This window comes from Cherax quadricarinatus, chromosome 54 (genome assembly GCF_038502225.1).
Source record: "Cherax quadricarinatus isolate ZL_2023a chromosome 54, ASM3850222v1, whole genome shotgun sequence".
Classification (NCBI taxonomy): domain Eukaryota; kingdom Metazoa; phylum Arthropoda; class Malacostraca; order Decapoda; family Parastacidae; genus Cherax; species Cherax quadricarinatus.
The window spans coordinates 26445429-26470428 of record NC_091345.1 but is presented as its reverse complement, the minus strand read 5'-3'; the positions used below and the strand labels follow the sequence as shown (position 1 = coordinate 26470428).

The following is a 25000-nucleotide window of genomic DNA, read 5'->3' as shown; positions in this document are numbered from 1 at the left end:
CCTCTCAAAGTAATTTTCAAGGCAGAATCAACCCGAGCCATGATCCTGCAGGAGAAAGCACGGTTGAGAGGCAAGCAGGAGTTCCGGAGTGTGTACCTCGATCGAGACAGAACACAGGACGAAAGGAAGACAATGAAAGAGAGAGTTTAAAAACGGAAGGAGAAATGGGAGGAAATGAAAAAGGAGAGCAGAATAATCCAGGATCAAATGGAAGGACAAGTGCACCCCCCAGAAACACCTGCAGAAGGACTCCAGCCACGACACCCCCAAGGCAACTGAACAATCCAAACCAACCATCACACACCGATCCCTCTGTTTCCACCCCCCGCACCACAGTTACAGTATTAGAACAGAAGTTGAAGGTTTGGTACACAAATGCAGATGGATTAACGAATAAACATGAGGAATGGCAAGAAAGAATCAATGAGAAGTCCCCAGACATCATAGCAGTTACAGAAACAAAACTCATGGAGACAATAACAGATGCAATCTTCCCACCAGGATACCAGATCATGAGAAAAGATAGAAGGGGCAGGGGGGGAGGTGGAGTTGCTCTGCTCGTAAAAACAGATGGAAATTCGAGAAAATGGAAGGAATAGATGAGACGGGAGAAAGAGACTACATAGCAGGTACACTTCAGTCTGGGGAACACAAAGTGGTCATTGCAGTGATGTATAATCCACCACAGAACTGCAGGAGGCCAAGAGAGGAATATGAAGAGAGCAACAGAGCAATGGTGGACACACTTGCTGAGGTGGCAAGAAGAGCTCACTCCAGCAGAGTAAAGTTGCTGGTTATGGGGGATTTCAACCACAGGGAGATTGACTGGGAAAACCTGGAGCCACATGGGGGTCCCGAAACATGGAGAGCCAGGATGTTGGACGTGGTGCTGGAAAACCTCATGCACCAACATGTTAAGGACACTACCAGAGTGAGAGGGGAGGATGAACCAGCAAGATTGGACCTTGTGTTCACCCTGGGCAGCTCAGATATTGAGGACATCAAGTATGAGAGTCCCCTAGGAGCTAGCGACCACGTGGTTCTGTGCTTTGAATACATAGTAGAGCTGCAAGTACCTGGAGACCTGGAGAGAATAACAGGAGTTGAATGGGAAAAGCCTGACTATAAAATAGGGGACTACATAGGGTTGAAGAACTTCCTGCGGGAGGTCCAGTGGGACAGAGAACTGGCAGGAAAGCCAGAAAATGAAATGATGGAATATGTAACAACAAAATGCAAGGAGGCAGTGGAAAGGTTTATTCCCAAGGGCAACAGTAACAACGGGAAGACCAGAACGAGCCCCTGGTTTACCCGACGTTGTAAGGAGGCAAAAACAAAATGCAATAGAGAATGGAAAAAGTACAGAAGGCAGAGAACACACGAAAATAGGGAGATCAGTCGCAGAGCCAGGAATGAGTACGCACAGGTAAGGAGGGAGGCCCAGCGACAGTATGAAAATGACATAGCATCGAGAATCAAGACTGACCCGAAACTGTTGTATAGCCACATCAGGAGGAAGACAACAGTCAAAGACCAGGTGATCAGATTAAGGACAGAAGGTGGAGAACTCACAAGAAATGATCAGGAGGTATGTGAGGAGCTGAACAGGAGATTTAAGGAAGTTTTTACAGTAGAGACAGGAAGGGCTGTGGGAAGACAGCACAGAAGGGAACATCAAGAGGGAATATACCAACAAGTGTTGGATGACATACGAACAACTGAGGAGGAGGTGAAGAAGCTCTTAAGTGACCTTGACACCTCAATGGCAATGGGACCGGACAACATCTCCCCATGGGTCCTTAGAGAAGGAGCAGAGATGCTGTGTGTGCCTCTAACCACAATCTTCAACACATCCCTTGAAACTGGGCAACTACCTGAGAAATGGAAGACAGCTAATGTAGTCCCCATATTTAAGAAAGGAAACAGAAACGAGGCACTAAACTACAGACCTGTGTCTCTGACATGTATTGTGTGCAAAGTCATGGAGAAGATTTTCAGGAGGAGAGTGGTCGAACACCTGGAAAGGAACAAAATTATAAATGAAAACCAGCATGGGTTCATGGAAGGCAAATCTTGTATCACAAACCTCCTGGAGTTTGTGGCAGTGTGTTTCTTACCAAACTCACAGTCTCACTGACCTTCATTATTGTTCCAGCAGTCATAGGTGGTTGTGATGTCCAAGTTTATATTATGAGGTGAAAGGTAGGTGATTTTCTTAGCCAAACACTTTTTAAACTTATAATAAATATTCACTGAGCAAGTTATTGATATGCATGTGAGGCATATTATATTAATTTTGTTTTCCTACTGAATTTTATAAATATTTCTTCCTGCAACAATATTAATGGTCTGATGGAAGCACTTGGCACTGACTACGAACCCAGTCACTGGAGGCTGTTCATAGATTCATCAAAAACGAGTCTGAAAGTTGTTTTGCTACATAACGGCAATAGTAAACCATCAGTTCCTGTGAGCTATGTACCACATATGAAAGAAACTTATGAGAATATAAAGCATATGTTGCAGTGCATGAAATATGATGAACATCAGTGGCAACTCTGTGGTGACTTAAATGTTGTTGTTCTTGTGATGGGCTTGCAGGGCGGATACACCAAGTACTGCTGCTGTGTGAATGGGACAACCGTGCACGAGGTTCCCACTACATCAGGAGAGGCTGACCACCTCGTCAGTCATTGAACCAAATAAAATTTTGCTACCACCACTACACATAAAACTGGGGCTCATGAAAAACTTTATAAAAGCTATGGACAAATCCGGTCAGGGATTTAAGTATTTAATATCAAAATTCTCTTCACTGAGCAACACTAAGATAAGAAAGAGAGTCTTCAATGGTCGTCAGATTCGAGAGCTTCCTAAAGATGGTAACTTTAAAGCATATAATTAATCGTTATACATTTAAAAGTAAATTTTACTAAAGCAAGGGACTCACCAGGTCGAACTCGAACTTGATAGCCATCCTGTGTAGAGGTTCAGTGATGCCTACCCCAGCAAGGTCCAGGGCGTCCATGTGAGCTGCTGTAGGTAGGTCATACCTGCACCACAATGGAAGAATGTCCACATTACTGAGTGATCGTGATTGTTATAGCGCAACATCTCTGTCAAGTGGGATGAAAGAAAGTTAAGAGGTAGAGGATTGAGAAAAGGGGGGGTCGAGAAAGGGAAGGAGATAAGTATGGGAGATAAGAGGGATAGAGAGAGAGAATAATTTTTCATCCATTGGGAAGAGCTGAACTCGTAAGGGTCGTACTGCCTGGATTATAGAGAATTATATGAAGATTCGATCCATTGCAGTGGAATGTATGTCCAATTTCCTCGATCAAGAATCCTTATAATTTATCTAATATTGCACTCAGAATAAGAAGACTGATATACTAAAGAAAAAAATAAGAGAATGAGAGAAAACCAAAAGCACGAGGATGATGGTCCGTCGTTGCACTTTTATCATGGAAAATGTTTAAATGGAGGTTCAGTGGGTTTGTGAGCTGCAGTATACTGTAAGTTATAACTACTTATCAGAGGAAATCAATCAGCAGTTACATACATATGTGACATAATGTGGGACATCTGTTATTGAATATCAACTAACAATCCTCAGTTCAGTGTGAGAATAAAAGACATTTGTGTCTCATTGACATTTTCATTGAGTCCAGTGATTCTTACACAGTGAATAGCTAAATCCATGGTAGTCATTTAACCATAGGTGTTCAGAGGCTCAATTCTCCGTCACCTATGGACAAGACAGATGTGCTATTTAACTGAAAGTGTGTACAGAACTGCTGCTCAAGTGCCAAGTTTAAAAAGTGAGATTTATCATTCATTAAGCTTAAGTGGGTGCCGTAGACAACGAAAATATTGACGCGAGTAATAAACAAGTGTTTTTGAGGTGGAATATATGCACAAAATTGTTTACCAAATGAGGCATTTGATGTCCATTATGTGGACCTACACAGAACCTTGACCTGGTCAGTGGTGCTCAAGCTGGGAAAATGCTTTTAAAGATAAAAAAAAGCCTAAAAGTTTACCTGGAGTTTACCTGGAGAGGGTTTCGGGGATCAACGCCGCCGCGGCCCGGTCTGAGACCAGGCCTTTTTTGTGTGTGTCGGTTACAATAAAGGTGTTGAAGAACTGTGGTCACAGTAATAAAATATAAAAGAATAGCATATTATAGAAGGTGGGAATATGTAGAAATGCTAAGATATTTATTTTTTTTACTGATTTTATTGTTACAATGAAAATTTTACCACCATCATCAAGATTTTATTTTTGGAATCGATAAAATTTCCAAGCCAAAACAAACGTTGAAAATCGAATTATCAGTATCAAAAGATGAAATATTTGTAAATTAAGTTAGGAGACCATGTTTTTATTTTGTTTTGTCCAAGACGGACAGCAGATGAGGTACTAGAAAGTCACACACACCTAGAGAGTAAACTATAATTAAATCAGAGTAAACAGGTTAAATGCAGCCTGGGTTTAACTTGTTTAACGTTTAAACTCCCTTGAATTCTTCATATAAATCTATTCTTTAGATAAGCTAGAATTTTAAAATCTTCAGGCATTAGTTTAGCCAGAGCTTAAAGCCTCTCTATGATAATTCTGTGTTTATAAATCTTAATATTAAATTTTCAGAGTGTGCTTCTAAGATATATATAATACTGCAATCAGAACACGTAAACTGATATATTAAATATGAACCCAGAGTTGAAATGATTACTTGGTCTTAAGGGAATAACATGAATAATCTGAATTTAATTTCATAATTCATTTAAAAAGAGAAGGCGACACTAATGCCAGAAGATTTTAAATTATTAATAGAGCACAGAAGAAATTGGTTTAATAAATTCTGCAGAGTTTAAACATAAGACAACTGGACCCTTGATTTAATAACTTAATTACATTGTATACGTAATTAACTATAGTTTATTTTGAAATATTTGTAGCTTAATCTATCTGAAACTGCCTGTTTTTATTACTGTTTTTATTACTGTTTTTATTACTGTTGTGGTTTGTTAGTGTCTGCCTGAACTACTTAACACTAAAACACTATTTTTTTTTTTAAGTTTTTAATCTTTGAATAATGAAAACTGAGTTTTCAACCTTTAGGAGTTAATGTTATGTTTTTGTTTTAGATAGAAATCCGATAACAGTGATCGAATTTTTACCTAAATGCTGATAATTCAGCAGTGCAACAAAAACCTGTGATTTCTAGCCTTTATCACCTCCTGTCAAGTGTGCTTCTGCAACTCCTGCTTCGTGCACAATAAAGAGCTTTTCAAATTAATATCTTTATTAGCACTTTGAATTTAAACTTTCTAGACAATATACTGAAGCTAAAAATAAAGACATTACTATAAGAAAGAGAATATTTTACCCCAGTAATATAATGTATGAAATTTCTCTAAAATGCAGATAAGTAGATGAAACATGCAAGAGAAAAGAATAACTCTTAAACATAAATTATATAAAATACTTATATATTATTAATAAATGGTAAAATAGTAATATACAGCGCCAACTCCACGATGTATCTTAAGTTACCCATGTCTGTTGAGGAGGGAATAGTACTGCACGAAACCAATGTCGAGAAGGAAGTTTCGCAATGCCTGACGATCTTTGTTAGGTGTGGAAACTGAGGATGGTGGGGAGTTGGGAGTCTTCACCATAGACGTCGGTCTGCTTCTGACTCTGGCCAGCAGAGAGTCACGGATGCGGCGGAGCTGCGTCGAGTGCTTCCTTGACACCGCCAGTTGTTGCAGATTGAGGTACTGCTGAAGGAGTTCAATTTCTTCTTCACCGCCTCCCTCACCAGCCCAGTATTGCTGGAGGTTGGAGCAGCCCATTGACCGGGTTCCTGTCTGCAACTGTCGTCTGTTGGGGGAATCAGCTTCTCTCATCACTTTGGGGGTGGAAAGTCTGGATGGTGGAGTCTCTGGGGGCGCCACATTAGCGTTCTTCTCCATCTTGGAGATTTTAGAGGAGGGTTGTAGCGTGTTGGCATGGGGTAAGAGACGCAAGCGTGCCTCCTTCACCTTCCGTCGTAGAGCCTCCAGGGGCATTACTGGGGTGCTGAGGCCACGTTGAAGACGATACCTGGGAGAGACAGATATCCACACATTATTTGTATCATGTGAGAAACTATAACGGAAATAAAAATATGAAGAATATAAGGATAATATCAATGAAGCCAAGGATTCTGTTAGCTTTATTGCAAACACTAATGCACTGTTGTCTTGGTTTTAGATTACTGCTAACCAGCACTCCCAAATCCTTTTCGCAATCAGTAATATTAAGACCTACATTATTTAGTTTATATTTGGCATGATTGTTTTCTTGTCCAATAATTAGAACTTTGCATTTGTCTATATTAAGCTGCATCTGCTACTTCTCTGACCACTGCATCAGTCTATTCAAATCTTCCTGGGATGCTCTAATGTCCTCATTAGAATGATTTAGGTGGCCTATTTTGGTGTCATCACCAAACTTGCTTATGTCGCTATTTATTCCCTTATCTATGTGGTTTATGTAAATTGAGAACAAGGGGCCCAACACTGGCCATTGTGGAACACCGCTTGTGACGTACCCCCATACTGATATATCCCCATTGATGCAAACTCTCTGCTGTCTATTTGTCAACCATTTGTCAACCAGGAAAAAATTTCTCCTCTTATTCCATGTGCCTTAATTTTCCTCAATAGCCTCTGATGTGGGACTTTATCAAAAGCCTTACTGAAGCCCGTATACACAATATCATATTCATCACCATGATCTACCTCCTCAAATACCTTGGTGAAAAAAAAGTTAGGCAGGAACGCCCTTTTGTAAAACCATGCTGAGATTCATTAATCAATTTATGCCTTTCAGGATGGCTACGAATTGCCTCGACAATTATTAATTCCATAAATTTTCCCACTATGGTAAGCTAAGGACCTGTCTGCTGCTTTGTAAATAGGCATTACATTTGTCATTTTCCACTTGTCTGGCATTATGCCAGTTAGTAGTGATATGTTGAAAAGACTAGCCAAAAGTTTGCAAAGCTCCTCTTTACATTCTCTTATAACCCTTGCAAACAGTTCATCAGGGCCTGGAGATTTGTTCGGTTATAATTTCTCTATTTGTCTGAGGACCATATCACTAGTTATCCTAATCGTGCATAGTTTATTATCGTCCTGTTGTACATAATTTATCATTTCTGGTATATCGCTAGTATTTTCCTGTGTAAAAACTGAGGAAATAAGAGTTAAAAATTTTACCCATTTCCTTGTCACTGACAGTGATCCATCCCGAGTTACTTTTGAGTGGGCCAATCTTGTCCCTAATCTTACTTCTATATACATGAAAGAACCTTTTGGGTTCATCTTCGAATCCCTTATCACTTAAGCCTCAACCTTTTTTTTTTGCTTTTCTTATTCTCTTTTTTATTTATTTCTTTAATTGAATATATTGATTTCAAAACTGCCCATCTTCTCTTTCGATACGCTTATATATGCCTCTCTTTTGACCAATGAGATGTTTTAATCTATTGTTTATCCGCTTGGGATCATTTTTGGTTGATCTAGTTTCCCTACTTGGAACATAAGTTGTCTGGGCAGCTAGAAATATGCCTTGAAATGCATCACATTGGCAACCAACACCACCTACCTGACCCATAGTCGGGTTGTTCCAATTTAGCCAACCCATGCAATTTCTCAGTCCCATGAAATTGGTCAAGCAGAAGTCTGGGACAGAGACTTGATTGCAGCTGTTTGGGTAATTCCAGGATATAGTGATACTAGGTGATTTCTGATCACTTTCTCCAAGCTCATTATTAACCTCAAGATTATTAATTAGTGATTCCTCGTGGCATGAACCAAGTCAATTAGACTGTTTCCTCTAGATGATTCTTTCACAAACTCTTTTAAAAAGCAATCCTGAAATGTATCAAGAAAGTCACTAGCCTCAAGATTTCCTATCATATTATTCCAATCAATTTGTCTAAAGTTAAAGTCTCCCATTAACATAACATTTTCATATCTAGATGTCTTATGAATTTTGTCCCATAACAGCTTACTACACTCCCTATCAAGGCTTGGGGGCCTATAATTCACACCCAAAATTGATTTGTCACGACCCAATGTTTATAATATTATATCTTGTCTAACACAAAAATCTAGATTATCTCTGACATGCATCACCACTCCAATACCCTTCCTATTGACCCTATCAGTGTGAAATAGTTTACAGCTTTTTAAGTGGCATTCAGTAGGCATTTCTCTATCTTTCAGGTTGAACCAGGTCTCCGTTATAGCAATAATATTACCTGCACCTGCAAGTAATTTTAAACCTTAAGGGAACTAGTTACTCTCTGCCCTCTACTGTCTCTCTGTTTGTTGATCAAATACTTTGCCTTTACTAGCAACTTTATTTTGAATATTGTTCATTAAACATATCCCTCAGGTATCCTGGTAATATCTGCTGTTTTCAACTCTTGCACTGCAGCCTGATTGTCTCCCACACACACTCATACCTCTGTAATGTCTGGAATGCCTAGGCATGCTAATGGCCTTCTTTGTAATTAATATTTTATAATATGTAAAGTACACATTGTAAGCTTTGCAAGGAAATAAACATTTTTCATTTTAATTTTCATAATCTATCAGTTTAAAGTCCTAGACAAGTCAGAAATGGCCCCCTCAACAGAGTTGGCTAATGCAACCACTCTGACCCCAACCCGTTTGTACATATCATGTTTGGTTCTTGAAGCTGTGTGCCTTCATGTTTGCCATAAAATTTGTCCCGATTATCAGTACCTGTCTAGCTAGTAATTTACACCAGTTGCCCTAGACAGCCAGTCATTGCCCACTCCCCTTCTAAGCATGATTGGGACCCCTCCCTTAGGTCTAATTACGTCTATGGCTGTCTTGTATTTATCCACCAGCTCTTGTCTCCTGCCCTTCTCGGTATCATTTCCACCAGCACTAAGCCAGATGATGGGCTTGTTCCCATTACCTAACATATATTATCCAACCTGTTGACTATGTCATCAACACCAGCTCCTGGGAATCACACTCTCTGTCTAACGCTCCTATCTCTGTTACAGAAAGCACTGTCCACATATCTTATCTGCGAGTCACTCACAACCAGAATGTTCTTACCTTGATTAGCAAGGGAGTTAGTGGTACCTTTAAGCTTGCTAACCACTGAAGTACACTCGTCTTGGAGAACAGAGAATGGATTTCCTACTTTTAGATCTTCTCTATTAAGCTTCCTTATCTTGACACTTCTACGTTTAGTAGAGACCACATTCCACTTGAAGCGGTTGCCACTCTTCAACTCACTGCTGGTAACCTTTTCCTCCACACCTACTCTACCCTTCGTCACCACTACTTGGAAAAGACCCGGGCCGGGAGAATACCGGCGAATAAGAAAAAAAAATCTATCTAGGCGAATTCTTAGCGTTCTATTTTCCTCTTGGAGAGATAGAGCCTCCTACTTCAACACTTATATATATATATATATATCTATATATATATATATATATATATATATATATATATATATAGTAGAGACACAAGTGAAAGGAGAACATGAATTTATAGGAAGGTTGCGCCTCTCACCATGGAGCGTCAAGTCAGTGCATGGGAAGACAGGTCAAGGAAGTGGGTGAAAGATTAAAATTTGGGAAGGAGGTTCCTTTGTGCTATGTAATTCCTGATCTTGTGTTGGCGTTCTGCATTAGGTTGGGTGCTGGCACGTACTTATTGAGGGTGGATTTTGAAATGACGTCTGGTTTTCTATCCCTGTGAGATGTTGAAATTGAGGGTTGTAGCTATGAGGGCAGATTCTATGATGTTGCGTTCGTAGCTGCAGTGTGATTTGTGTTTGATGGTGGCAGCTTTCCAGTGACTACTTTGATTGTTGATGCTTAAATATTGAGAAACGGCTGAATTATCCCGTCCATAACTTATTACCCTCTGGTGTTCGATGATCCTCGTAGATGACACTCACCAATCTTCCCTGTGTATACTTGGTTGAAATCTTTGCATGGTATCTGGTAAACTCTTGGTGTGCCTTGTGTAACTTGAAAAAGATTTCCCGGTTTGTTAGGAGAGCCAACATAATTATATTAGCTACTTTTTTGAGACGATTGAATATACCTTGGTTTGGTACCATGAGTTGATATTTGCTGGATGGAGTTAAGTTTTTGTGAACAGAGGTTTCGTAATAGTTGACATTTGCTTTCTTTTCTCCTTGTTTTATAAACCAAGTCAGGGTAACCGAATTTGGAGCATTGGGTTCTGAGGATTTTTTTTTCGTAGTCCAACTTAGAGGGGCTGCATATCCTGAGTGCACGTAAAAACAGGCTTGAGATGGTACTCTTTTTTAATCTGCATTGAATGGTGGCTGTAGAAATGAACATAGTAGTGAGAATGAACTTCTAATGAACTCAGAACTCAAACTGATCGTTATTTCTTGATGAGAACATCAAGAAATGCAATTTGATTGTTTGTTTCTCATTAAACTTTGAACTGCAGAGGGAATAAAAATGGTTAAGATTCTCAAAGAATGCGTCAAAACTGCCCCAACTGTCGTCCCATTTAGTAAAGACATCAACGCATCTCTACCAGATCGTGTCTGGTGGTTTGATGCTGGGAAGAATGGTAATTTCACAGTAATCCATGTATAGATTATCGAGCTCAGAATAGAGTAGACTCACCATAATATGCTGCAACCAAATTTCTGTTTGACGAATTCGTTGTTAAAAGAGAAAACGTTTGTAGTGGCATATAATTTGGTGAGGGCTAAGATTTTCTGGATGGAAATTAAGAACTCCTTTTCGATGTGGAAGAAATTATAAGATGTTTCGCCAACCAGTGGCATTTCCGGTTCAACACGGAGATAATATTCAAAGACAGAAGAGGATGAGGTAATCACCTCCTCAGCCTTGCAGAATTATGCGCAAAAGACAGTGGAAAATAGAGTAATCTGTCTCTCAGCCTAGAAGCAGTGTTCAGCATCTAAATCTTGATAAATCTTGATAAATCTTGACCAGGCCTCCCGGTGGATTAGGGCCAGATCAACCAAGCTGTTACTGTTGGTCGGGCACTGACTTCAGGTACCATGGACTCTTATAGTGTACAGTGGAACAAGATGAGCTGCAAAAGCTTAAGCCACTGTCACAGGTGGGCAGACTCCACTAGTGGAAGAATGTAACGCTCCAGAGTTCGGCCAAAATTTTGCAAATATGTTGTTGGGGATGTCCTTTGTACCTGTAACGAGGACTTAAGTGCTGCACCTCACCTGACTATAGTATACAAGAGTCAGTGTCCCTGCCTTTCTTAAGATTCATTAAGACAAAGGAATTGATTGCCTCATATTCCACTGTCTTCTGTGTATACCATTTTTGTAATGATACCGGTGTGACACAACAACACCGTAGATATTGGTACATTAGATATATCCTTTAACTTCCTGGCTAAGTTCTTGCCCAACTTATGGGTATTACTTATTTTCGGAGGTTGGTTTCACCCGCCTGCAAATATGACTTCAATTGCTGCACCCCATCTGCTTATGCTTCAAATTCATCAAGGCTAAAGTACTGAACACAGGCTTCTGGGTTGAAGGACTGACATAGCTCTCCAGGAGCTTTGTCAAGCCAAGCCAGCTTGACAACACTGCTAAGAACATAAGAAAGGAGAAACACTGCAGTAAGCCTGTTGGCCCACACTGGGCAGGTCTTTTACAATCCAACCCACTAACGAAATATTTACCCAACCCACTTTTAGTGCTACCCTAACGATAAGCTCTGATAAATTTATTTATCAGAGCTTATCATTTAGCTCGGTGGTGACCTGTACTTAGCTCCTGTTGTGAGTCCTCAGGTCAAGAAGGGAACCTGGACAGTGGCTGGAAAGCATGCAACGAAGTTGACGATCACGAAGACGAATGGAAAGGTAGAAACGATGAAGAAGAAAGAGACTGTTGTGAAAACTGTTGTGGAAACATCTAATGCATTCTCTGTGCTACCCGACGAATGTGAGTCGACTGCTAGGAACGTCACGACGAACGACATCAAAGAAGGTAAAAATATTGTTGTTGTTGGGAATAGCCACGTTAGGTATATGGATATGGCCTTCTGCTTGAAGGACAGCAGTAGAAGACAGAGGGTTTACATTCCTGGGGCTGGGATGGAGGATATTGTTAGTCGGCTTGACAACATCATGAATAGTAATGGGATCAATCCTATTATCTGCCTCAATGCTGGAGGCGATGATGTAGGCAAGCGAAGAAGTGAGGATTTAGTTAGAAGGTTTAGGACAGCCATAGACATAATTAGGAAGAAGGGGGGCGCCCCAGTTATATGTGGCATTTTGCCAAGAAGGGGTGTTGGTGACGTGTACTTAGCTCAGTGGTGACGTGTACTTAGCTCGAGTGGTGACGTGTACTTAGCAGTGGTGACGTGTACTTAGCTCAGAGGTGACGTGTGCTTAGCTCTGTGAAGACCTGTTTGTGTGCTCTCTGTGAATCTGAACCAGGATGCCCTCTCTTGAGCAACTTTACCAGCAGCTGAAAGAAGAGCTTAGGGTTGCTAAGCAGAAGATACGTCGATTAACGGAGGAGAACAAGAGGATTCGTAGTAATCCTCCTGTTGTGAGTCCCCGGGTTAAGAGGGAAACTTGGTCAGTGGCCGGGCAACATAGAACCAAGCTGAGGATCAAGAAGACTGTTGGAGAGGCAGAAACAATGAGGATCCAGAAGACTACTGTGGAAACTTCCAACCCATTTTCGGTGCTACCTGACGAATGTGGGTGTTCTACTGGGAATGTCACAACGAGCACCAAGGAAGCATTGGCAGACGTGAGTGAGACATCCCTAGAAACCCCAACGAAGACCATAGAGAACGTCTTGACGATTTCCACAAGTGAAGGTGTAGTGCTACCTGACAAATGTGAGTCGACTACTGGGAGCATCACGACGGACGACGCCAAGGAAGGTAAAAACGTTGTTGTTGGGGATAGCCAGATTAGGTACATGGATAGGGCATTCTGCTTGAAGGATATTAGTAGGAGGCAGAGAGTGTGTTTTCCTGGGGCTGGGATGAAGGATATTGTTAGCCGTCTGGATGACATCATAAGAGGTAATGGGAGCAATCCTATTATCTGTCTCAGTGCTGGAGGCAACGATGTTGGCAGATGTATAAGTGAGGACCTGATTAGCAGGTATAGATCAGCAATAGAGAAAATTAGAAGGAAGGGTGGGAAACCTGTCATATGTGGTATTTTGCCAAGGAGAGGAGTTGGAAATGAATGGCTGTCCAGGGCAATTGGTGTCAATTGTTGGCTGGACAAATACTGTAAGGAAAATGCAGTAACATTCATTGACAACTGGGACCTCTTCTATGGCAGAAATGACATGTACGCCAGGGATGGGGTTCACTTATCTAGGTGTGGGGTGGAAGGACTGGCCAACGCAGTGGAGGGAGCAGTTAGGTCTTTAAACTAGAAATAGATAGTGGTATGGGTTTTCGTGAAAAATCAATGAATTCTGACTGTAGCGATAGTGTGAGTTTTAAGGAAACCAGTTATATATAGGCAGAATGAGGAAGAGTTATTGGTGAACATAGGAAAGCCAATTGCATTAGGTGATAAGGAGAGTAACAGGCATAGTGGAGGAACAAAAATCAGCAGGAAGAAAAAAGAGAAGGGAGGGTCCTTAAATATGTATTACACAAATACTCGTAGTGCTATGAATAAGAAGGACGAGTTGAGACTAGTTGCTAGTGCAGGTAACATTGATGTATTTGCCTTAACTGAGACGTGGTTCAATACGAAAAATCGGGACATGCCTGCTGAATGTCACATACAGGGTTTTAAATTGTTCCAAGTAAACAGAAGGATCGGGAAGGGAGGTGGGGTGGCACTGGATGTCCGAGATCGCCTGAACTGTTGCATAAAAACGGGTATAAAGTATGAAACACATACTGAGTCTGTTTGGAGAGAATTTTCCGAGGGACATGAAAAATTGATTTTAGGTGTGATATACCGTCCCCCAAACTTAGGTAGAGACCAAGGGAAACTACTATGGGAGGAAATTGTTAAGGCCACAAGGCACGATAACATAGTAATTCTAGGAGACTTTAACTTTAGTCATACTGATTGGAATTTCTTGACTGGGAATTTACAATCAAACGACTTCTTAGAAGTAGTTCAGGATTGTTTTTTGAAGCAGTTTGTGACAGAGCAAACAATGAATCCCTTGTTAATAATTTAGAAATTTCGGAGGAACTTGGTGCTAGCAACCACAAATTAATTACATTTAGCATTGAATGGAAGTATGGTAGTAGGGATAACTCAGTAACAGTCCCAGATTTTCGCTTAGCAGATTACAATGGGCTTAGAGAACACTTATCATCTGTTGACTGTGGTAACGAAGAGAGCTATCAATATGACAATTTTCTGAACACCATACATGCTGCCCAAAGAATATTTATCCCGTATAAAGAAATTAGATCAAACGGAAATGATCCAAAATGGATAAATAATAGGCTCAAATATCTTTTAGGACAGAAGAAATGAATTTATAGGCGTATCAAAAGAGGTGAGAGTTATCTTATGAATCACTATATCGACATTAAGAGGGACGTTAAAAAGGGGATAAGAAAAGCTAAACGGAACTATGAAATTGAAGTTACCAGGGATTCGAAAACTAACCCAAAAAAGTTTTTTCCAGGTGTATAGAACAAATAACTATGGGCATCTTACTGACAAAGAGAATGAAATGTGCTCAATTTTAAATAATTATTTTCTCTCGGTTTTTACACAGGAAGACACTAACAATATCCCAGTAATTAATTTTTATAGTGGGCCTGAAGAAGATAAATTATATAACATCACAGTCACTAGTGAAATGGTTATGAAACAAATAGATCAACTGAAGCAAAGTAAGTCGCGGAGACCTGACGAGCTTTTTTCTAGGGTTCTTAAGGAAAGCAAAATGGAACTCTGTGAACCATTAACTAATATTTTTAATTTATCTCTTCAAAAAGGTATAGTGTCTGATATGTGGAAGATGGCTAATGTAATTCCTATTTTTAAATCAGGGGATAAGTAGTTACCGTCAAATTACGGCCCAATAAGCCTGACCTCAATTGTAGGCAAATTGCTAGAGTCAATCATAGCTGAGATTATAAGAAGACATCTGGATAAGCATAATCTGATTAATGATACTCAGCATGTATTCACGAGAGGCCGTTCTTGTCTAACTAATTCATTAGCTTTCTTCAGTAAAGCTTTTGAGGCTGTTGATCACGATAAAGAATTTGATATTATTTACTTAGATTTTAGTAAGGCTTTTGAGTTCCGCACCAAAGACTGTTAAAGAAAGTGGCAGCTCATGGCATTCAGGGAAAAGTGCTCTCGTGGATCGAGTCATGGCTCACAGACAGGAAGCAGAGAGTGTCCGTAAATGGGGTTAAATCCGAGTGGGGATCTGTAACAAGTGGCGTACCACAGGGATCAGTCTTGGGCCCGTTGTTCTTTATAATATATATCAATGACCTTGATGAGGGAATTACTAGTGATATGAGCAAATTCGCCGACGACACAAAGATAGGTAGGACAATTACATAAGAACATGTTGTGCAAGAATGGTATACAATACCGACAAGATGAAATTAAGACACACGTGCAACATCTGGATATCTTTATTGTAGACGTTTCGCTATCCAGTGGCTTTATCAATACAAATTCCAGGACATAACTTGAAGATAGTAGAACTATGTACAGAAGATGAGGTAATCAGTCCCTCAACCTAGGAGTAGGTGCGAAGAGCACCATAGTCGTGGAGATTCTGAAGCAGAAGTAAGGCGCTTGACGCTTATATACTAACGTCAGGTGGAAATGGGATGGCTAGCAGACGAGGGCATAGTCACTGGTAGGCGGGATTCCCCAGTGGAAGTAGGTCCTACCCAAAGAGATGGGTTAGTTGTAGTAGTAGTTGTCGTAGTCGTGAAGGTTATGTACATGTCCTCAGAATCAAGATTCCATGATGTTGCAGTGTGGAAATATAAACACATATGCAGTATAATGTGATCCTTTATTGACTACGTTTCGCCCACACAGAGGCTTTTTCAAGTCACAAACAGCCTGCTGCAGTGTTCCTCCTTTCTTATGTTCTTATGTTCTTACATTTCTTGATATAAATCCCAGTAATCTATTTGCCTTATTACGTACGTTTAGGCATTGCTGTCTTGGTTTAAGGTTGCTGCTTACAATAACCCCCAAGTCCTTTTCGCAATCTGTATGGCTAAGTTCTACATTATTTAACTTATAAGTGCTAGGGTTATGGACACTCCCGAGCTTCAGAACCTTGCATTTATGGGGAAATGGTATGGTGATACCGACAAGATGTGGAAAAAGACACTTATGTACAGTTCAGGACATTTATTAAAGGAAACGTTTTGCCACGAGTGGCTTCTTCAGTCCTAATACAGAGAAAAGTTGTTGTTAAAGATTCGCCGGTATTCTCCCGGCCCGGGCCCTTCCAAGTGGTGGCCCGGCACTGGCTCCCTGTCTAGGGAGTGTCTGAGACCTAAGTCTCCCATGGGAGGAGGCACAAGTACCCCCCCCTCATCTTGTGAGCTACAAACTCGGGCTCTGGCACCAACCCTGCCCTAGAAGGGCTAAGCATGGTGTCGATCATGCTAGCGCTGTGCTCTCCTGTGTGGAGTGTCGTGTGTTGGTGTTCATTTTCATTCATGTTGATTCGCAGACCTGGCCTAGGTCTTCTCCAGATGGTGACCCGGCAGTGGCCCCCCGGGTGGGGGGTGACGATAATCATCTTTCTTCTTTCTTGGCCCTCCGGTTGGAGGATGTCGTCTTCTTCTATCTTGCGCTGACTTCCCCAAAGAGAAGCGCAGTCGGGCAGAGGCAGCAGTTACAGGGTCGATTGGAGCCACACCCCAGCTTTAGCGGACAGCAAAGTGCTGGGTGAATGGTCATGGATAGTCGTGCTAGACGAGGGTACCGTCTTCAAGGTCCCCATTCTGAAGCATCCTGAATTTCCTCTTTGAGGTGTACTCGACTTCCACAAGGTGTTGGGTGTTGGCAGTGAGTAGTCTGGTCATGTCTGCAGTGGTGTATGTAGCAGTTTGGTCGTAGGTATACTTGACTGTTCCGTCCTGGAGGTGATGATGGATTTCTGAAGACAGCATTGTGTTCTTATACTGCTTGGTTGTGTAGAAGTATACACCCTTCAGATATCGGACTTGTTGTGGTGCAGCAGTGTCAGTGGCAGTGGCACCGTGAGGTGCATCCGCAGTGTCTTGTGTTTTTGCTTTCTTTGCTGGTGGCTGAACTGGTGAAGGCGAGATTTCCGACTGGTCAGTTGCTCTAGCAGTGGATGAAAGCGGTAGTGGACTCTCATTGGTGGAGTTTGCCGACGTCTCAGTGGTCTCTGATTGGTCCATCTCTGTGTCTAGTGGAGGTTGTGACAGCGGTGGAGCAGCGGTGATGCTGGTAATATTTGCAGTAGATTTTAGGATCTCAGTGGAAGGTGGTGATGCAGGGAATGTGAGGCCAGGCATATTATTTAGTTTGAAAAGTTCATTGATGGTGGTGTTGAAGGAACCAGGCTCAGCTGCATTCTGTACATGAGCATACATAATGCAACAAAGAATCTTGGTGGAGTCGGCAGTAGGTGCTGGCAGGGAAGTGGTGGGAGCAGCTTGCGTGGCATGTAGTATCTTGGTAGTGTCTGCTTGAAGCTTGGCGATAGCAGAATATGTGGTTGCTTGTGGGTTGGGTTTCTTTTGTTGTTGTTGTTGTTTCTTGAGTATGTCTCTTCTGGTAGGGCACCTGGCAGCAAGAGTATGGTGGTCATTCTTGCAGTTCAAGCATTTAGGTGGTGAAGCAGTAGTGCAATTCTTGAAGTCATGACCCTCACGGCCACAGGTGGAGCAGAACTTCTTGTCCTTGGTAGGACAATCATTTGTGGTGTGTAAGTATGAGTAACAATTATAGCACTGTGAGATATGTTGGAATTTCTCTGCTTCGATGAAGGCTGGGTTGATGTGGAAGTAGTGAATAGCCAGGCCCTCAGCGAGAGCTCTGGCTGCCATGTTGACGTCACTGAAGGTGACCTTCAGCATGGATGAAGCATTGGGTATTTTAGTAATGAAGTCCACCTTGGCCCAAGGGTTCTTTGCTTCGATAGATGACTTGATTTCTTCAGTGGCCTGTACAGTGATAAGGTTGTCGAGTCGCTTGAGGAACACAGTTCTCCTGGCCCTCAGTGCTGGGGAAGTCAAGACAAGAAATCCCTGGTCTCGTAGAGTGGTAGTAGCAGTGGTGGTAAGTAGTTTCTCAGCCTCTGTGTCGTCTGTACAGACGACAACAAAGGCCTCTTTGAGCGATAAAATCGCATTACATTTGACTTGCAGCCTGCCACTAACGACAGCTGCAAGTGCTAGTTTGGACGACTCATTGGTTGTGCCACTCGCTGGTTTGATCTTTACTCTGTTAGAGTAATGCATCGTGAGTAAGCGGTGCTCTGGTGTCTTGAACTCTTAATGTATGACCGGATGAATACAGAGAAAACTAAGAAAACATATATAGATATAGTGGTAGGAGTCAGGTGAGGTGACGCGTGGGTAGAGGTGGTCGTAGTAATAGTAGTAGTAATGGAACTAAGGAGGTGAGGTAGAGAGGGACCTGCTGGCATCAAGTAACACCAGTTCCCAGGATGGGTAATATCCTCTTGCTTAGTAATTTTGAAATACTGTAACTACCGGATTTTTGCTTTATAGTGTTACTGACAGAAATTAGTGCAGCTTCAATGCATTTTCTCCGTCTTAAGTCGTCTTCTTTAATAACTAGTTTAGCTTCATTGAATTTCATGAGGTGTCCAACATCGTCTCTATGTTGAACACATGCGTTTTTGCGGTCATCATTTCTGCAAGCATTTTTGTGTTCTGCTATCCTAATGTCCAGAGTTCTGGCTGTTTCCCCTACATATACTTTGTCACACCCCCCACATGGTATAGTGTAGATTCCTGCACTTGTGCCAGAATCATGCTTGGGTTTTTGTATCAGGTTCCTAATAGTAGTTGAAGAGCTGGTAGATATTTTAGCCAGTTTTCTGTCAAACATTTTTGAAACATTAGTGGCAACGTTGCTGACCGGTAAAACGATGTAACTTGGAGGCTTTTCTTCAATTTGATAGGTGTTGGTCTTGCTGAGGATACGTGTTGCACGTTTCCTGCAGTCACGTATGAAGTGTAGGGGAAAGTGTAGTGAACTAAAAGAGTTGGTGATGTATGTACATTCTTCTTCGAGGAACTGCGGACTGGAAATTCTGTAGGCTCTCAGAAAGAAGCCAATAACTACCCCTCTTTTAGTTCTTGTGTCATGGTGAGAGAAGAAATGTAGAAGATCGTTCTTGTAGGTAGGCTTCCGGTAGACTTTAAAAGAAAGTTTATTTTCCCCTGTGCGTAAGAGAACGTCGAGAAAAGGTAATTGGTTGTCCTTCTCCTCCTCTAGTGTAAATTTAAGGGGGGATCCCATGGCTAGTCCGAGGAGTTGTTTGTACTTCTTGTCCTCAAACCTAAAACAGTTATAACGAACACAAAGTTCGACAAGGCTCACAAAATCTTGGCGGGGTACAGGTAACTCTGTATCATCTTTAATCACCCTGCAAAGAAGATCAATGGCTTGATCAACTGGGACATTGGTGAATAAGGCAGTCACGTCAAAACTTGCAAGCTTCTTATCACTCATGTCGAGATCCCTGATATGGTTAAGGAGGTCACAACCGATATATATATATATATATATATATATATATATATATATATATATATATATATATATATATATATATATATATATATATATATATATATATATGTTTTCTTAGTTTTCTCTGTATTAGGACTGAAGAAGCCACTCGTGGCGAAACGTTTCCTTTAATAAATGTCCTGAACTGTAAATAAGTGTCTTTTTCTTGCATTTATCTACATTGAACTGCATCTGCCACTTTTCTGACCAAGAGTAGAGTTTGTCTAAATCCTCCTGAAGTTCCCTAACATCTACGTTTGAATCAATTATCCTACCTATCTTCGTGTCATAGGCGAATTTGCTCATATCACTAGTAATTCCTTCATCAAGATCATTGATATATATTATAAACAACAACGGGCCCAAGACTGATCCCTGTGGAACGCCACTTGTTACTGATCCCCACTCGGATTTAACCCCATTTATGGACACTCTCTGCTTCCTGTCTGTGAGCCATGATTCGATCCACGAGAGCACCCTTCCCCCAATGCCATGAGCTGCTACTTTCTTCAACAGTCTTTGGTGCGGAACTCTATCAAATGCCTTACTAAAATCTAAGTAAATAATATCAAATTCTTTATCGTGGTCAACAGCCTCAAAAGCTTTACTGAAGAAAGTTAATAAATTAGTTAGACAAGAACGGCCTCTTGTGAATCCATGCTGAGTATCATTAATCAAGCTATGCTTATCGAGATGGCTTCTTATAATCTGAGCTATAATTGACTCTAGTAATTTGCCTACAATTGAGGTCAGGCTTATTGGGCGGTAATTTGACGGTAACGACTTGTCCCCTGTTTTAAAAATAGGAATTACATTAGCCATCTTCCACATATCAGACACTACACCTGTTTGAAGAGATAAATTAAAAATATTAGTTAATGGTTCACAGACTTCCATTTTGCATTCCTTAAGAACCTTTGAAAAAACCTCATCAGGACCCGGTGACTTATTTTGTTTCAGTCGGTCTATCTGCTTCACAACCATTTCACTAGTGACTGTGATGTTACATAATTTATCTTCTTCTGGCCCACTATAAAAATTAATTACCGGAATATTATTAGTGTCTTCCTGTGTAAAAACCGAGAGAAAATAATTATTTAAAATCGAGCACATTTCATTCTCTTTGTCAGTAAGATGCCCATAGTTATTTTTAAGGGGACCTATCTTTTCTCTAACTTTTGTTCTATATACCTGGAAAAAACTTTTCGGGTTAGTTTTAGAATCCCTAGCAACTTTAATTTCATAGTCCCTTTTAGCTTTTCTTATCCCCTTTCTAATGTCCCTCTTAATGTCAATATACTGATTCATAAGATGACCCTCGCCTCTTTTGATACGCCTATAAATTCCTTTCTTATGCCCTAGTAGATACTTCAGCCTATTATTCATCCATTTTGGGTCATTTCTATTTGATCTAATTTCTTTGTAAGGGATAAACGTTCTCTGAGCAGCATGTATAGTGTTCAGAAAACTGTCATATTGATAGCTCTCTTCGTTACCCCAGTCAACAGATGATAAGTGTTCTCTAAGCCATCGTAATCTGCTAAGCGAAAATCTGGGACTGTTACTGAGTTATCCCTACTATCATACTTCCATTCAATGCTAAATGTAATTGATTTGTGGTCGCTAGAACCCAGTTCCTCTGAAACTTCTAAATTATTAACAAGGGATTCATTGTTTGCCAGAACTAAGTCAAGCAGGTTATTACCCCTTGTAGGTTCTGTCACAAACTGCTTCAAAAACAATCCTGAACTACTTCTAAGAAGTCGTATGATTCTAAATTCCCAGTCAAGAAATTCCAATCAATATGACTAAAGTTAAAGTCTCTTAGAATTACTACATTATCGTGCCTTGTGGCCCTAACAATTTCCTCCCACTACTACACTCTCACTACTACTACTACTACTACTCTGCACCTCTCCTTCCGACAGTATTTAAGTCTCCGCACTGTCGCTTGATCTTCAGATAGTTCCTGACTATGGAACTGAACTTCTCCAGACCGAGGGACTGACAACCTCAAATTCTACGACTTCAAGGGTGATGGACTGATTACATCGTCTTCACATCTCTACTGTTCCTGCCTACTTTCTGTATTCGACTGAAGAAGCCTACTGTGTAGGCGAAACGTTTCGGAATAAAGTTGCCTAACTGTTGCCTATGTGTCTTACCTACCAACCTGTCGGTATTGTATACCATTCGGATGTTCATCTTGTCAGACACTGCAACACATGGCCTCTTGGTACATCTCGTGTTTTCACGGTCGCTCTTACGTGCTAGAACTTTAATTTGTGTCATCAATCCTATACGATACATCCCTCTAGCGCCTGGAACCAATCTTGGGCGGAAAACATTATATACTGAGTCAAAAAAGGAGAATTAGTGTGCACTACATAGCAGAGTTTACTGCCAGAGGGGAATCATAGGCCTGTGTCCCGTGTGGAAAAAAAAAATAATAATAATTGAACTTTTCGTGTCAGAGGAAAGAAAGTCTCCCTGATAACATTGAGTATACATAGTGTATAGTGTATACTACAGTGGCTCCCTAGTATATTGATGATAAAGGCTAAAGTGTCATTTGAAAACAGGTGAATTTGTAAATGAAGTGATAAGCCTATTGAGGCAGGTGCCAGAAGTCGCCAGAAACTTACCACAAGTCAGCTGTTTTTAATAATCTTCCTGGCTTGCTAGTGTACTCGCATATAATCTAGTGATACCAGTGAATAGCAGAATACAGTGTTGTAGTAGCAACTAACCAGTATTATAATGGTACTTAGTGGAGTGGAGTGACTTTCATTAGTTTCTTTTTCTTGAAATACGAGACGTTACTGTGAATTTCATATAACCTGTAGTTACCAGCGGTCGCAATATACACAACGAGAAGCAATTATTACTACAGAAAAAGCGTCCTTCCTCCAAAATTTGAACCAGTCAACTATAGTGATAATATAGCATTTATTGTGGTGGAGACGGAAAAAAAAAAAAAAAAAAAAAAAAATAGAAAAGCCAGATACAGCGATTGATAAACAAGGAGGTCGACCGTTCGTCATTGTAGGAGCTGCCAGATATCACCGGCTCTTCAACACGCAAGTTATACTTTTGTATCAGTCAAATCACATATTACTCGGGTAGATAATTTCCAGTAGATCCTTCATGTGTTAGCTCAAATCATCGACCAGTATGTTTTAAATAAGTGACCCACTGATCAGAGCAGATCGACTGGTCCGAACCCTTGACTGGTCCGAACCCTTGACTGGTCCGAACCCGGGACTGGTTTCGAACAGTTTCGTTGGACAATAAAGCAGACTGTAAACGGATGGGGTTGTAGGCGCCCTTATAAACACAAACATTAAAAATCAGGAACGTGACGGTAAGCTGTCCAATATACAAAAAGAGTTAGAAACAGAAATACAAATAGCTAGAGCTTCATTTAAGGTTATTAATATAATATTCAAGAGGTTGCTAGTAGAATTGCAGTAAATCAACCATTCAAATCATTATGAAGCTGTGTGTAGTCTGTGGTCAGTCAAACAAACGGGCTTCCACATGGATAAATTGTCATTTTTGTGGAAATTGGTGTCATGCCCCTTGTGCAGATATCCCAGAACTAGCTACAAACAGTATTAAAACAGAGAAGTGTTTTTGGGTATGCCCAAATGAGGAAAATCTGTGGACTAAAATCACAAGGGTATTAAAAGAGGACAACATCAAAGCTGCTTTCATAGAAAACCTGGAAGCTTTCTACAACAGATGGGAACATAAAAAGTCTGGGCTGAATGGTACTGCCCTTGATACTGGCCATGTAGTCACAAACTGTAAGGCTGGAGGTGATGTCCTGGTAGTCAGTAAATGTGGGGCTGATAGTGCTGTCCTGGGAGACAGTAATGGTGAAGCTGGAGGTGCTGTCCTGGGAGACAGAAATGGTGAAGCTGGAGATACTGTCCTGGGAGACAGTAATGGTGAAGCTGGAGATTTTGTCCAGGTAGTCGGGAATTATACGCAGGAAGGAATACATATAAATGACCTCATAGGGGACAGGAGCCATAGTAGGGAAACAAGTGTAGTCAAAGATAAGATAAAACCAATATTGCAAACTAGAAATACCGCAGGAAATAGCAAACAAGAGGACTCCAATAGCAATAGTGAGGATAAATTATCAAAAACAACTGGTGGGAGCTCCATTGTTGGTGCTAGGGAGGATAGAAGTAAGACAGGGAAACATGCACCAACAGGGAATACAGTCACAGAAATCCAAGGCAAGCGGAAACCAAGCCTGTGCACATACTATGCACTTGGTATCTGCTGGCATGGGAAATCTGGAAAAACAGATGGGACATGCAACTATGACCACCCTAGAAAATGCCATGCCCATATGACAACAGGAAAATGCAAACTCCCTTCCTGTAAGCTTTTTCACCCTGAAATGTGTACCTCTTCAGTACAGGAAAGACTGTGCTATAACTTAAATTGCCAGGCATACCATCTAAAGGGGACAAAAAGATACAAAACATCCAGGCCATGGGAAAACCTGGGTAGCCACAGCCACTCAAGAGGGAGAGGTTTTTTAGTGCCAGGAAGGAAAAAAAACTGGCAGGAAATGGCAGAAATCGTACACCAAATCCAGTCATTCCTGGAGTGGAACCACAGTCGATGGCCTCCACTCCAAACCAACAGATACAGATACTAATGCCGGAAAAAAAAATCCCCCCCCCCCCCAGTACCAACAATACCACCAGTCCGATAACATTCTTCTTTGCAAATATACAGGGTCTAAAGCCAGCAACAAACAACAAAATACCTTTCATCCGTGGACTGCTTGCAGAGGCAAAGGCAATGTTCGCGGCTTTCACTGAGACCCACATAAAGGATCACTTGGACAACGAAATATGGATCCCAGGTTACAACCTATACAGATGTGACAGAGTGAACAGGCAAAAGGGGGGGTTGGCCTGTACATTGCAGAGTCACTTGTTTGCACAGAACTGCTTAATGCCTCAAATGACGTAGTGGAAGTTTTAGCAGTAAAGGTCGAGAACCAAAACCTAGTTATTGTGGTAGTCTACAAGCCTCCGGATGCAACATCCCAGCAATTCCAGGAACAGCTGTTAAAAATTGACCACTGTCTGGAAAATCTTCCAGCTCCTGCACCCAACATCTTGCTCCTGGGGGATTTC

At 41.1% G+C, this 25000-nt stretch overlaps 1 protein-coding gene across 2 annotated transcripts in view; it reads right to left on the bottom strand.

Moving 5' to 3' along the window:
• The window catches only part of LOC128699093 (caskin-2), a 414005-nt gene that overhangs the window by 14655 nt on the left and 374350 nt on the right, over positions 1-25000 (bottom strand). For both annotated transcript variants that reach the window (XM_070096754.1, XM_070096755.1), the window contains exons 4-5: positions 5560-6111; positions 2951-3053 (exon numbers count right to left, since the gene is read on the bottom strand). In XM_070096754.1, coding sequence (XP_069952855.1) covers positions 2951-3053; positions 5560-6111 — 655 coding nt within the window. The remainder of the gene's footprint in view (positions 1-2950; positions 3054-5559; positions 6112-25000) is intronic.